The sequence below is a fragment of the Rhea pennata genome, chromosome 13, assembly GCF_028389875.1.
Source record: "Rhea pennata isolate bPtePen1 chromosome 13, bPtePen1.pri, whole genome shotgun sequence".
In the NCBI taxonomy this organism is placed as follows: domain Eukaryota; kingdom Metazoa; phylum Chordata; class Aves; order Rheiformes; family Rheidae; genus Rhea; species Rhea pennata.
The window spans coordinates 4,262,612-4,277,894 of NC_084675.1; the positions used below are offsets into that span (position 1 = coordinate 4,262,612).

Below are 15,283 nucleotides of genomic sequence, written 5' to 3' on the forward strand. Positions count from 1 at the left end.
GTGGCTTGTTTCTTGTGTGTTCATCAGGCAAGAGATGCAGTGTATTTGCCAGGCAGGGGGCAAGCCAAGCTGTCCATGTTATTTTCTGCTCTGGTATGCCCTTCTAGTTGTCCCTGGTGTGTTCCAGCAAGACTCTCTCTTCTTTTGAGTTGCAATGTTTCTCTGTGGACTGTAAGGTGAGGGTGAATTCTCCTGATAATTTCCTTGTTCTGGAAATGCTGTCAGTGATAATCTTCTGTTGTTCATGATTCATCAGCAGATACCTCACCATTGCTTTTTGAGTTCAGCAGATATACAATGGGAGACAGAAATACTAGCTGTAAAAAAAAAGTTTCTCTTCTTCTAATAAATTTAGTTTCTCTTCTGAAACTGCAAGATTTGCTGTTGACAGGGAGCAGCATTAAGGGACTTCTCTCTCCCATCTTTCCTTTTGATTCATTGTTGTGTTGAAGGAATAGATGGAAAGGCTGAACTAGTTCTTTCCTATATAGTATCCCCAAAAGAAATTTAAAGGATGGTTAGTGTATGTTGGACTAAGTAGAAAAGAGTGTTGACTACATTTGAGTCTTTTTTGCTCTCCCAGCAGTCCTCCTGTGATTACTCCAACGGCTCCCAGGTGTTTCTTGTGCAGCAACTGTGTTGGTGGTGGTATGAGCCCAGGCCTACATTTTGTCTGATTTGATTAGTAGTTTGTTGGGCTTCCAGAATTTCCTCAGTGAAGAGAAGCAAAGGAGGACAGATTGATTGTAGTGTTCTGCGATTTATATCTTCTGGGACAAAAAGCAATCGCACTTTTGCATAGTCAAGTTTAGTGGGTGGTTTGCTTAGCTTATTCTGAGGGCAGCAGATCTATTCCTCACTGCATGGGCAGATCTGCTCATGCACAGAACTGTCAATTACAGCTCAGGTTTCTCCTTAGGAGAATGGAGAAAGTGTCTTGGGAAAAAAAATAGAAGAATTTAGCTTTTAGATTGCAAAAATAGACTGAGATGGGAGGTGAGTGGTCTCTGTGGCTGCAAAAATCTGTGTAGGGAAGAAAGGTAAGGTAAGGACAAGGCTTTAAGAATGGAAAAGAACAGAAATGTGCACGTGGAATTAAGGTGGTAAATGAAGGTGCGACTAAAATAGGCTTCTAAACACAAGAGTAGTTAGGTTTTTTCTTCAGACTGTAGGTAACTTTTATATACAATCACAGAATAGTGGAGATTGGAAGGGACGATTGGAGATCGCCTAGTCCAACCCCCTGCAGAAAGCAGAGTCAGGTAGAGCTGGTTGTTCAGGTCCATGTCCAGTTAGGTTTTGAGTATCTCCAAGGATAGGGGCTCCACAACCTCTCTGAACAACCTGTTCGAATGTTCAATCACCCTTATAGTCAGAAAGTTTTTACTTATGGCTAAACAGAATTTCCTGTGTTTCAATTTGTGCCCATTGCCCCATGTCCATTTGGTGGGCAGGAGAAGAATCTGTCTCTTGTCTTCTTTACACTCAAAATGTTGATATGTATGTTACATACATTGATAAGATCCAGCTTCCATTGCCCTCCTCTCCCCAAGCTTTTTCTTCTTCAGGCTAAACAATTCAGCTCTTTCAGCATCTCCTCATATGACAGATGCTCCAGTCCCTTAGTCATCTTTCTGGCTTGTTGTTGGATTTACTTCAGTATGTCCATGTATTTCTTGCCCTGGGGAGCCCAGAGCTGGACACAGCACTCTAGATGTGGTCTCGTCACTGCTGAGCAGAAGGGAAAGATCACCTCCCTCAACCTTCTGCTAACATTTTTCCTAATGCAGCACGAGGTTGTTGGCCGCCTTTGCCACGAGGGTGCACTGCTGGCTCGAGTTCAACTTACTGTCTACCTGGAGGCCCAGGTCCTTTGCTGCAGCGCTGCTTTCCAGCCAGTTGGCTCCCAGCCTTTACTGGTGCATGGAGTTATTTCTCCCCCAAGGAGAACTTTGTTGAACTTCAGGAGGTTCCCGCTGATCCATTTTTCCAGCCTGTTGAGCCCCCCTTGGGTGGCAGCCCAACAATCTGGTCTGTCAACTGTTCCTCCCAGTGTTGTATCATCTGCAAGCTTGCTGAGCACACGCTCTGTCCCATCAACCAGGTCATTAACCTGGTTTCAGCAGGATCTTTACAAGAAGGTGTTCTGAACACAGCCTGTCTAGGCTCATAGAATTGTCTGGGTTGCAAGGGACCACGAGATGCAGGGCCAGTGTCAGCGCTTGATTGGGATAGCTCAGTGCTTCATCCAGTCAAGGTCTTGAGTATCTTTGAGAGTTCAGGTTCCACCACCTCTGTGGGCTACCAAAGAGTGAAGAAGCAAAATGGCTTGATATATACAAGCAATCAAAAAGCATACAGATCTTTTCAGGAAGTAGAAGTATATTTTTCTGGTTATGCTTTTTGGTCAAGCAGAGAGGATTGTGCTTGTTTGTTTGGGGGAACTGGGGAGAGCTCTATGAATGCAGTAATGGCAATTTAGCCAGATCTGCTAAAATGTAACTGTAGTTTTCAAGGTCTGAATCAAACCAAGTTTCGGAATAACTGTTGTCTACCCGGCTGTAAATCTGCAGTAGTGAGTTTAGAACTGGAGTAGTGAAAAAGCTTAGGATGCGTTTACGTTAACATTTTGGTTTGTCTCACAGTGTGTGTTTTTGCAGCAAATCTGATTGTTGTGTTGGGGCAGTTTGGCTCTGTTTGTAGAGCATTCGAAAAAAACCACACTGGAAAATACATTTGAGACATTAGTGGACATTAATAGTTCATGGAACCAGATGATCACCAGTCATAAGTAAGACTCAAAAAGCATACTGCGCTGACAGACTAATGACTGGATATATTTGTAAACTGAACTGCCTTATATTCCTTGTACTTAAAAGTGAATTCTTTAGATAAGCTGCAGGGCAGGGCACGTGGGCAAGATACTGTGCAAAATGTGTGCTTGCATTGCTTTTCTGCATTGGTTGTGCGAATAGTGATAACCTCACAGTTACAGGTTGGAGAACTCTGTTTTTATTTTTATGCATAGGGACTTTATTGATGGTAGACAGTGAAGAAGAGTATTTTCCGGAAGAGATCACCAAGCTGAGAAGGGACGTTGATAATGGCCTTTCACTTATAGTGTTTAGTGACTGGTACAACACATCAGTGATGAGAAAAGTCAAGTTTTATGATGAAAACACAAGGTAATTTTGTAGGCTCTGTGGGAAACAAAATGTCATAAAATTGCAATTTTGTTCACTTACTGTACTGAAAAAAATCTAATGCACTTTGTTTCAGCACTTGCAACGCTTCTCATGCTACCTCTAAGAAAGGTAATACCTCAGGACCAAAATAGACCTTATTGACAGCTTAAATAAAATAGCTACCCATTTTGTCATGAGTGTGAAGGCCCACTTTTGTAAGTGTAATCTTTTAAGCCCAGAAAAATATTTAGAATAAAAAGCAGTAAGAAATCAGAGACTGTCAAAAAAAAAAAAAAAAAAAAAAAAAAAAGAAAAAGAAAATTGATGCATTTTCACTTTTGGGGAGGAGACTGGAAAGAAAGCTTATTGCCAGCCTCTGCAACCAGTATTAAATTATCCCAGTGTATTGTGTAAAGGGAAAATGCACTAATACCACTATTGATGATGAAGAACCTTATAATATCAGTCTATTTTGTGTTACTGTTAAGATAGAAAGGTCCGTTTCACATTTTGTGAGTAGATAATATTTGTTATTAGAGAAATGAGAGGCATGTGACAGGACCATCATTGTTGCCTCCTTGCCAAATGAAGAACCTAAGTCAGGACTTTTTTCTGGCACGTTAAAATTTTTCGTGGAACCAGAATGTGCCGAGAGCTCTGCGTCATTAGTGTTACCTAACTTGTGCTACATAATGTGGCTACCGAAGTGAGAAAGGTGCTTACATGGCCCTAGAGTTAAAGGCAGTTTTGAGAGATCATTTGTTATTTAAGTGACTTTGAAAAAGTCTGCATGCAAGGAGATGCCTGATCTTTCATAATACAAATTCTAGGAGCTTTCTGTATACTAACAAACTGTGTTTTACTACAATTTTTACAGACAGTGGTGGATGCCAGATACTGGAGGTGCTAATATACCAGCTCTTAATGATCTACTTTCTGTTTGGAGCATGGCCTTTAGCGATGGGCTGTATGAAGGTGATTTTACCATGGCAAATCATGAAAGTGAGTATTGGAATTCATTGACTACACAGACTATGAACAGCGCGTTCTTTGGAAAACAGTTTTCTGCAAGAGTCAGATTTTCCAAGTGAGATTCGAGAGAACCATTCTGAAATTATGTGAAGAGTCTCTTAAGCATGCTTAGAGGATTACTTTCTTTGTAGGTATCTGATAACTTGTCAGAGCCCATAATGAAAGTCCTGAGTTTATAGTTGCATTCCAGGCAATGATATTTTGAAGAGTATTGTTGGGGTGTGTCTCTGTTTGCCCGGACCATAAATGTTAATTGCTAATATGGAGCCTTTGGTTTAGTACTGGTTTTAATTCTGCAATAATTTTTGCAATTAATTAGAACTTTGAAAGGAAAAGATCAGTGGGGAACCTTTCTTTTTAAGCTTACCAGCTGACCTGATGTTTTGATGCTTCATTTCCGAATCACTGTTTTCTGACCAGTTGATTTGGGATGTGTATTCCTAAGGTGAAGGCACTAGCGCTGAGCTCTGTAATGCTCTCCAGTGCTGATTGAAGCAGACAGGTTCTCTGTAGTGCAAGTAATGACTGTTAGTGTGAAATATTAAATTCTCACCACATTTTAAATCTTGGTTTTAGAGTAAGAGTAGGACAATTAAGCTTATTAGCTGAAAAAAGATAATGTCAGTCTCTTAAATGGAGAGGTCTGAAAGCATTATGTAAAGCTGAAGCTGTGAAAGCTGTGCTTAGAAATGCCTTACCTATGAATTTATGGATTGATTATGTTGTGATCTTGGTCAAAATATGCCAAATCAGCCAGATATTTCTAGGAATGTTTTTTTTTTTGTTTTTTTCTGTGCTCATTTTCACAGCTTGCTGAATTATGGTAGGAAGGGTGAAAGTGTCTCTTCTAGGTTGTAAATTGCAGTTTTGTGATGTTTTTCAGTGAATTATGCATCAGGATGCAGTATTGCAAAGTTTCCAGAAGATGGCATTGTAATTGCACAGACTTTTAAGGATCAAGGTATGCGATTCCTTTTCTTTTTCTGTATTTTAAATAGAACTTCTTTGTCACTGCGCAAACAAATTTACAAACTCTAGAGGTGTAAAAGATGTGGGGAGAAGAATGCATTGAAACGGTAGGTGTTTTTTTAGTTTGCCTAGAACCTGTAACAGCTATAATGTGATACTGTATACATTTTTATATAGTACAGTAATATGGAAGTCTATATATACGATCCATTATTATGTTTGCTGTATGTAAATCCATCTGCCCATGTGTGTATATCAAATGTTTATCTTTTGGGAGGGGGGAGAGTTGTATTGTAATTCATTGTCTTCAAAAGTTTGGTAGACAGTATCACTTGCTAGACTGATGTAAGGGAAACATTTTTAGACATGCAAAGCACTTGTATGCTCAGACTTGAGTAATGATCTATTCTCTGTGTTTATCCATTCTCCTTAGTTTTATCATAGTATCATTTAATTTGTGAGGTGATGATGCAGAACTGTAGCAGGAGCAGGCCATTTAAAAAAGTGAGGGTTTATTATGAGCCTTTAAGGAGTGCTCTGTAAGATGAAATGACCAGAACTGTTAACCAGATTGTGCACCTGATTTGTGTATATAGGAGGGTTTGAGCAAGTAAGCAGAAGCTATACATGCTCCTAATATGCCTCAGCTGCCATCACAGAAGGTTAGGAAGTTCACTGTGGTTTGGAGTGACTTATGGTGTGCAGTAGAGACATGTGATTACCTGATGGAGGAATACTCTCTAACTCTCTAAGGCTCATGCATGTGAGCCTTTTGGAGGGCAGATGGTGTCTCTGGAGTGCCTTTGTTGGGGACTTGGGTATTTCATTGCTGTAAACCTAGAGAGTGTCATTTTGACAAGTAGCCTGCCAGGCTTGCTTTCTTTGCTGAAATTCTTTCAGGTCAATTCATGAAGCAAAACAGCTCTCTGTTTTGCTGCTTCTATCTAAAGGCAATGTCTAAGGGCAAAGGAGACTGTAAATACCTATTATTTGAAGTTTGAATTCTTATTCTGGCTTTTGAAGTGAATGTTACAGGCAGGAAAACCTTTAACTTAAAGATGACTTTCTACAGACTTTGTTTTAGTTCCTTCGTGAATTGGGGCATTTTTCCCCTTGCTCTCTGTGGCAGCTTTCAGCTGATGAGAGATGAAACAGTTGGATAGATTTTGTGATAGGAACAGCAGATACGTATCCAAGTGTCTCCTGGGTTTTCCTGCACGTACCCTTTCATACTGGAATACTTCCCCCAACTTAATTTTTTCATCTTTTCAGTTGACAAATTATCTTAATTGTAATTGCAAATATCTCACAAAAATGTCTTTAAGTTGCCAATTTATTGTTTGTGTACTTACAGTGCTTTTGTAAGTAGGCTTTTAAATGATACTTTTTTAAAAATTGCTCTTCACAATGTTGGTGCAAGTGTTTCAGAAAAGACTGAGAAACAGATATCTGAACCACAGCAGGAGTGGATGTAATGAAATATAATTCTTTTTGCTAATGGAAAGAGCAGCTGGGGCATGTAGGGAGTGAAATTTGCCAAGAGTTAAAGAGAAGAAAAAGTTACAGGAAAATGTATGTGCATTTTTTTTTTTTTTTTGGCACATATGTCCATGCTAAACAATGCTTCTCTTTGTACCTAAATGGGAAGTTGAACAAGTTAAGTGCAAGGGAAACAGGTAACTGCAGAGTCATAGAGAGATACAAACCAAGCAAACTTTAAGGTGGACTGTCCCTGAACTGCTGCTTTAAATGAGTTCAGACAAAGTCTTGGTCCCGCAGCTACTGCACACAGAGACAGATGACATGTTTCGTGGAATGTCTGCGTTGCTTTGTTTAGTTCCATGGTAGATTTTCTTGTAGAAATAGTTAAGCACAGCAGCAAAACAGGTTGGTAAAGAGCAATATGCGTTGTGAAGGCCAACTCTTAAGTTACTACATTTTATAGAATTTTACAGAAGAACTAAAAGATATAAAGTAAAATTTGTAAAGCAGATGTTTTGATTTTAAACTTGATTCTGAAAATACTAGGATTTTTCTTTCAAGATTGTTCAACATAAGCCAATAAGTGAGGTCTTTTCCTCCATCTCTGCTGAAGAAGGAAAAAATTGACATCAGTAGGAAATTTCATTATCATCGAGGTCTTGGAGCAGTTTCATTTCTATCATACCATCATGTTTTCTTCTGAAAACTTTTTGCATAAATGTGTGAAATGAAAAGCAGCACAAGTGCATTTTTAAGTTTGCAATGTAAACAGTGTTGACCTGCGAATCAATTGGTTTTGATACCTTGCAGATTATGCTGTTTATTTTCACTTTACTTTAGGTCTTGAAGTTTTAAAACAGGAGACTGCTGTAATTGAAAATGTCCCTATTTTGGGACTTTACCAAGTTCCTTCTGAAGGTGGTGGCAGAATTGTTCTGTACGGCGACTCTAACTGCTTGGATGACAGCCATCGACAGAAAGGTGTGTGAGCAGAATAATTCTTGTCTTAAGCTGACGTCTGCCATCTGAGTTATTTACAGCTCCCATCAGAAATAGCTGTTTTCTAGGGAATCGCTAAATATTCCTAACTGAAGATTAATCCAAATTCTGCAGAGCACTACTGAAAATGCTGGAAGGTATAGTTGCCAACAAAAGAACAACTCCTGTTAAATAGCCTTTTGATATATCTAAGCTGTTTATTTTTTTTCCCTTAGGTCTCTTGCCTGTGTTTCTGGCCCCAAAGTTTTTGGGGAGTGGTTTTGTTTATCTTCTGGGGGGTTATGAGGAGCTGGTTCCAGGAAGCACTAACAATTACATGTGCTTGATTTGAAGTTGTGAAGAGTTGATTATAGATACCCCCTCACCCCCCTGTTTTTTTACCTAGCTGCATATTCAGGATGTCATGTAGTTTAATGAATTGTTTTGCATTTGCTTATCAGTGTGCCTTGTGCCTTTCAGAGAGTTTCTTGTAGGGTTTATAGTAATGCTGAACATTTCAGTTAATATTTTCATACTGTTCTAGTTTTGTGCAAATTAGGTGATGTAGATCTATCAGAAAATAGGCATTTCAGTTCAGGTTTTCGAAGAGTTCATTTGCAACTGTAGGTAGCAAGCGTGTGAGTCATTCTGTGTGTGCAGTTTCTTTAACTCTCAGAGAAGTTATTCTCTCTTCCTATGCACAATGGTTGTTTCTTATAAAAACCTTTTTCTGGTACAGTGTCTGATCTGACTTTTGAAATTCTGAAGGGGTTGATTGGGTTTCTCCTGCCTTTTGACATATAAAGGGTAGGCTAATAACTCTGTGGCTTGAGAGAGCGAAGATAATCCATTTCTGAGGTCTTTCTGCATCTCCACTGAATGCAACATTCAACTTGAATTTTCATTTTATAATTAAAAGTACATTTATTATTTTTATAAGGTTTTTATTGTTGGTGTTTTAAGCATTGATGTTTATGTGTTATGTAATTCATTCCTTGCCTAAATTTATCTAAGTTTAAAGGAACTTACTGCCTAAGGGAACTCTCCATCATTAGCTCATTTCTCTCCTTCGTAAACTTCTTTGCATGTTTTCTGGTTTCTCTTTCTGTGTCTTTGGGCAGCTTGCTATCACTTACCCTAACACTGACACATTGAGGCTTTCTATGCTTACTGTAGGTTTTTGAAAGCATGTAATGTAAGAGAAGACATATATGGCTTTTAATTAAAAGTAATAGAAAGTGATGCTTTTTAGTACCCTAATGCTGTTAAATTCAGTGTAGCCTGTGGAGGAAGAAAAATTGAAAGACTTCATAAAAAACCCTTTAAAGTTAGCTTTTAAGTTGTGAACCAGGAGCTGTATCTCCTGCAGAGACACCAGTGGCCTCAATTGAGGTAAATTCCTAACATTTGTGAATACAAATCCTTAAAATGGGATTGACCTCTTTAAAAATCAAAGATGAGAGAGGGCTTAAGGGACCCCAGGATTATGAAGATTAATTCCCATTCTTAGCCAACTGTACTTTGGAAGAAAAAGTTCTCAGAAAAATAGTTTGTTATATGGTGTAAATAGCTGGTAAGTTGTTGTCCTTCCTCCACAGATGGAAATTTTAGAGAATCATGATGTAACTAGGTAGAAGTCTCATGCTTTAGAGATAGCTCTGGATTAAGGCAGTAGTAATTCAAGAGGGCATCAAAAGAATGTTTATGAGCCATTGAATTGCAAAGGAAAACTACAATGAAATATATAGTGACATTCCCAACCTGGTCTGTACCACAGCTGCTTTCCCTTTAGTAAGAATAATAGCAAGAGCTCTTCCCCTCCCATTTTTTTTTTTTTTTTTTTTAAGCTTGGGAAAGCAAATGAGTTATAACTTAACAAAATCGTGCGCCTGTTGGGATCGTGGTCCTCAGCCTGAAAACATTACCTTGTTTGTATTTTTCTGTGCAAAATATTTATTTTCTCCTTTTTTATATTAGTTGATTCTCTGTTTTGCCTTGCAAATGATTGCCTGAGCTCTGAGCTTCCTGTGTTTCCACACTGAAAAGCCTCTTAATTTCTGCAGGGACTTGGCCTTGCCCAACCTGGAATTCCCATATTTGAGACCCTGTCATTGTAGCTCTTATTCCCCAAAAGAGTATGAAATACTGATGTGGTACAGAAAAGAAGATATTTTAAAACTGAACAGATTAATTTTGTGTTTGTATACTCATGAAGGAGCATGGTAGAAAGCTGTATCTTTCAGAAATCAGGCATAAAACTTCAAAAGCTGAGTAAGAAGAGCAGAAAACTCATTGTATTTCTGAATGTCTTGATAGACTACTTAATAGAAAGATAAGTCATTCAAACTGTAGCTTAATGCATATTATATTTTGGGGTTTGGGGCTGTAAAATCCACAGACTGCTTTTGGCTCCTGGATTCCCTTCTGCAGTACACTTCTTATGGGGTGACGCCACCGAGTCTCAGCCATTCCGAAAACAGACAACGACCTCCGTCGGGAGCAGGCTACTCTCTCCCCGAGCGCATGGAAGGTGAGAGTCTTATTTATAGAGCAGATCCAGTGACTGACAGAGTTTCAGGGTGGTATTTAAGACGACCAAGGTCAGACATGGGAGTTATATTCCTTTAAGGTTGTTAGCTGGGTCTGGGTTCTATAATGTTCTATTGTTTTACTAGAAGAGAGCACATGCAGGCTTTAGGGATTTGGAATTACCTAATTGTGGTTTGATCAGAGAAAATGTTTTGCTTATAGAGTGGGAATTTTCATACACATAGTTTTACTAGGCAGCGTTCTAATTACTGGCTATGGAGCATGTATAAAGTGTTTGATGTCATCTGGTGTGCTGGCCAGCAAAACTTGGATCACCAGCACCTTGCATCTGACTGTATGTGCACAGTTCTGTTTTGTAAGGTACCTTTTGATTAAGGTCTAACTGCAAGATTTAGCTATACGTCATTACTGTAAAGATCTCCTGGTTTTACAGCAGCAGTGTTTAGCTGGATGCAAATATTTGGGACTATTACCCTGCCAGTCTTTCAGTAACCCAGTCTCTCTGCTGTGAATCACAGGTAACCATCTGCATCGATACTCAAAAGTGCTTGAGGCTCACTTGGGAGACCCTAAACCCCGTTCCCTTCCAGCTTGTCCTCACCTGTCCTGGGCCAAACCACAGCCTTTGAATGAAACTGCCCCCAGGTGATTATACAACTTTAATATAGCTCTATAAGAATTCTCACTTTTGAGTTGAGCTGAAAAGTCAGTTGTTTCATCTGCTTTTGAAAGGAACAGTGAAACATCTTTCCTAGAGAAGGAACAGACTGCAAACAGGAAATAATGATCAGTGTACCTTCAGTGAATAATTTAGCCTGAACTGACAGTTACACTATAATTTATGAAACTGTAGAGTTTTTTTTAAAAAAGCTTAAGAAGTCAATTCACTGTTGTCTGAGTAATCCCAACTTAGAGTTAATGAGCTTGCTTGAATCCCTAGTCACTGCATGCCTTTACAGTAACTTTCTAAAGCAGCTTCTTGGGCAGCTCACCAAACCTGCCATTGCATGTATCATTTGACGGTCACTTGGAGACAAACATACCAGCATATAGGCCATAGTTTGCTGAGTTTTAGGTAACTTTAGGTGGTCTGCCTGCAAGAAATAGGTTTGTAAGTAAATAGCAGTTGATCTAAGTGTGTTCTTGTGGTGTCAGAATTTAACTTTGGAGACCTGTAAGCTGTAGGAGCTGAAGAATGAATTGGATTATTGTTCGAGTTCAGTTTAGTGCACAGTTTATAGGTGTCAGCTGCCATATTTATGTTTCTATAAAACTCTTTGTATTAACAAAGTGAGTGGGCAAACATCTCTGTATTTTAAATTTCTTCTAGCAACCTTTGGAAACATCAGAAGTTACTGTCAATTGACCTCGATAAAGTTGCTCTACCCAGTTTTCGACAGAACCGACCCCAAGTGAGGCCACTGTCCCCTGGAGAAAGTGGAGCATGGGACATTCCTGGAGGTAAATCAGAAAGTCTGAAAGATACTGTTTTCCTTTGCTTTTGCATAGCTTTTATTATTATTATTATTTATTTTTTTATTTTTTTAAACATCAGAAAAGATTCCACGTTTCACTTCAGTTGTGAAAAACGTGCAAATAGTAGTGTGGTTATTTTGTAAAAGCTTGACTGCAGAAGCATTAGAGAAATAGTTTTGCATACAACTAATTTTTTAAAAAGAAAATACATGCAGCATGTACTGGGAAGAAGATTTTGATGGCTGCTCTTTGGCCAGTTGAGGTTTATTTTGACTCTGGTTTGGTGGGTGTCAGCAGTAGTCCCAGTCCTTGGAGGCTGTGGCTAGGTGTCTTGTGCTAACACAGAATTGCTTGTGTGAGTGCACAAGTGTGAAGGCAGAAACGAGAAGAGTGTGTCTGAACAGTGCTTTGGGGAAGGTATAGTAATAACGACTGGTTTAGAGCAGCTTTCAGTCTAATGGTAGGGTACTCTGCTTTGTGAGCTGGACACTGCAAGCCCAGTTGGAAATAGTTTGAAAGCTTGTTGTCTCACATGTGCTCCTTTCCTAGCCTGAGCTTCTAGACCAAAAAGTGTCTTTAAAAAGGAAGGATTTAAAAACTTGTCTTAATATGTGCATGCATGGTCTCTGGAGCGAGCACAAAGTCAGTTTTCATGTGACATTGGAATTTGTTTGATTTATGGAAATTATTTGATGATAAAGCTACAGTCAAGTATTTGCATCTCTCTTCTTACTTCTAATGCAAAACAGAAGGTGGTGGTTGTGGGAGAAATCTGGGTTATGCTTTCATGTTCCGAAACAGGTCAAGGTGAAAATGCCTATGCTTTTCTGTATATTCAGCATCCTGTTTTATTTTCACTAATTGGTCTGCAGTTGTTAATCTTCTTGTCTGAAATGTAATCTGATTATAGCTGTTTCGTCTTAGAACAAGAGTTACTCTTGGATCCTTTCAGTAGATAGTGTTAATGTCACAAAGGCGTCGTAGTTCATGCGGTTGCTAATTGCTTTCCAAACCTCTTTGGCCTTCCAGGTATAATGCCCGGCCGGTACAACCAGGATGTAGGTCAGACTATTCCGGTCTTTGCTTTTCTTGGTGCCATGGTGGTCCTGGCATTCTTTGTGGTGCAGATCAACAAAGCGAAGAGCAGGCCAAAGAGACGGAAACCGAGAGTGAAACGACCGCAGCTTATGCAGCAGGTTCATCCACCAAAGACACCTTCAGTTTGAAAGCTCTCGCTTGCCAAAGATGACCTTCTTTTACCAGTTGCTTTTCGGAACGGTTGATCGCTCCCAGTGAAAGTGCAGTGAATGTGGCGATTGTACTGGTAATTCACGTCTGACATCATCTCATAGTCTTTGGTGTCTGGAGAAAAAAAGGACCTCAGTTGATCATCTGTACATAAAACTGCAGCTTTAAGCAGCTGAAGCCACCAAAGACTTGAATACTGTTTGAAAGGCTGCTTAGTCACTACATATCCCAAGAGGGGGAAAATGGACCTTTTTTTTAAGCTGACCAAACTAAAATTTATTTGTTTAGAGGCTATTTTCTATATTTATTGTTGGGGAGGGCGGGGGGAAAGTCACTTTAAGGACCTCTGCTAATAAAAAGCAATCATGTTTTTTTGGACGGAATGCAATTTTCTAGAATGGTATTATGCTGAAGAGTATAACTTACATCATTAAAGGAGAGAGGGGGCAAGATAAACTAGTACAAATCAGTGAGACATAGTCCTGCAGTTTATTTTTATAAAGCCAACTACCATGATGTTTTGTAATTTTTGGTCATGATTTCACCATTGTTGGTGAAGCCGATTTTCAATAAATATGTTACCTATATGAAGCTCAGATGGTGTTGTAGGTGGCTGTTCTTTTATGTGCCAGACCTAGAGAGCAAGTTGTCAAGTACAGAAACTTTTTATGAAGGCCACTGCCAGCCTCATTCCTGTATATTTACAAGCAGCATCCCAAGCTGTAGACTTTGGAGCATTAAATGGATAGCTTTCCAAGCAGTACTCACTCCCCAAAGTTTGTCATAGAGCTTTGAAACCCTTCAAAGTTACAAAAACTTGTGAGGAGACAACTCCTAAAGAGCAACTCAGGAATGAGCTACAAACCTATTGCATGGATAGCACCTAACAGTCGGTGTAGTGCGTCACAAAGCTAAAAATCTTGGTTTTTTGGTTTGTCCTGCTGGAAAGCTTGCTACTTATTATGGGCTAAAATTAGGACCAGACACAAATTGTCCCATACCATAGTGTTAGATTAATATTGTTACCATCACTGAAACAGCTTCTCTGTTTTTTTAGGGAAGGTGCAAGGTTTTCCCTGGTAGCTGTTTTTGTCACCGCTTCAAGTAAAAGCATTTTTTTTTCCAGGAAGATCAGGGACCCAGTGGCCACCTCTGGACTGATGAGCAGATTTGGTGCCTGGGCAGGTAAGCAGGCAGCAGAAGGCAGCAGTCTCTACCGGTCACTCAGGGAACAGTCCTGGGTCAGCTGTTTGGCCCTTGCAACCAACTGTCTCCTGCCCAGCCCTGGGTACATATCAAGAGGGAGAATGTGCCGGGGACAGCCCCATTAGGCAGTCTGGCTGCTGCTGTGCAGGGGGCAGGAGGGTTTACAAGCATGGGTGGTTGTGGGCCTTGGAGAGGAGTAAATGGCACTGCAAGAAAGAACATCCCTGTGTATAGCCTAAAGACGCCTTCCAAAAACATGGCTGTGGATAAGTTTTTACGGTGTATAGGCATCCTGCAAAATACAGAAGGTTTGGGGGCAAACCCATTTTCTCTAGAGATCCATTTTTTTTCCAAGCCTGCCTCTTCCCTTCCAAAAATGAAGATACACTGAAGAAGGCAACATCCTGTTTCAGTACTGGGACCAAGCTTTCCTTTGGGACCTGTTAGCATAAGCCTGTCGGGGCGGAGGAGACAGGGTGTGACAGAGCTGCTACCAGATAGAGTGCCCCAGCATTCCTGCCAAGGAAATGTGGAACGAGAAGCGGACATCTCATCCGCGCTGCGAGCTTGGCCTGCTTGCGCTGTACTGATGGGTCGGGGCCGGTGGAGTACAGCGCTTCCCTCCTGTCCCCTGCCTTTGTGGAGAAGGGCTCTCTACCACTGAGCCCTTGCCACATGGGACAGCGTAATAAACCGTGTGAGCTGAAGGCAGCTTTCTGTGCGTTGTGCCTCGTCGCCTCTGCTGGCTGTGTCAGCGCAACAACTACATGGTCCTTTGGCTGTCTCTGTTGCCATTGCGTTTCCTGTATGTGGACGAGGAGCCCTCGGGGCCTGAGCACTTCCTTCTGCCCGCGCGCAGGCTGCCTGTGGTGCGCTAGACCTAACCTCCAGCTACTCCTGCCTGAGGCTGCGAGGAAAAGGGAGGGAGCACACCTCAGCGTAAGTGCGACGGGCATGGTAACAGGTGGGTCCGGAAAGAAACTTCTTCCCTAGTTACCCCCTAAGAAGTAATTCCTCAAAGTCTTTGTATGCTGACAGAGATTTCCAGTTGCCCACAGGTGGCAGGAGCAGATGCTGGATCCGTGATCTGTTTTTACCTGCTGGCTTGACAGAAGATAGATGCCAAGCTTCAAGGTGGTAAGTGAAAGCAGATGCAG

At 40.5% G+C, this 15,283-nt stretch overlaps 1 protein-coding gene and 1 long non-coding RNA gene across 2 annotated transcripts in view; both read left to right on the plus strand.

The window, feature by feature from the left end:
- MBTPS1 (membrane bound transcription factor peptidase, site 1) overlaps positions 1-13,516 on the plus strand; it is a 28,683-nt gene extending 15,167 nt beyond the window's left edge. Inside the window, exons 16-23 of the mRNA XM_062586244.1 lie at positions 3,029-3,185; positions 4,063-4,187; positions 5,101-5,178; positions 7,509-7,649; positions 10,045-10,176; positions 10,715-10,841; positions 11,527-11,657; positions 12,702-13,516. Of these exons, the coding sequence (XP_062442228.1) occupies positions 3,029-3,185; positions 4,063-4,187; positions 5,101-5,178; positions 7,509-7,649; positions 10,045-10,176; positions 10,715-10,841; positions 11,527-11,657; positions 12,702-12,898 (1,088 nt within the window). The 3' untranslated portion in view covers positions 12,899-13,516. The remainder of the gene's footprint in view (positions 1-3,028; positions 3,186-4,062; positions 4,188-5,100; positions 5,179-7,508; positions 7,650-10,044; positions 10,177-10,714; positions 10,842-11,526; positions 11,658-12,701) is intronic.
- A 561-nt stretch (positions 13,517-14,077) lies between these two features.
- Positions 14,078-15,261, plus strand: LOC134146181 (uncharacterized). Its single transcript, XR_009959797.1, has 3 exons — positions 14,078-14,105; positions 14,986-15,090; positions 15,175-15,261. It is a non-coding gene; the product is annotated as an uncharacterized LOC134146181 (long non-coding RNA).
- Positions 15,262-15,283: the final 22 nt, after the last annotated feature.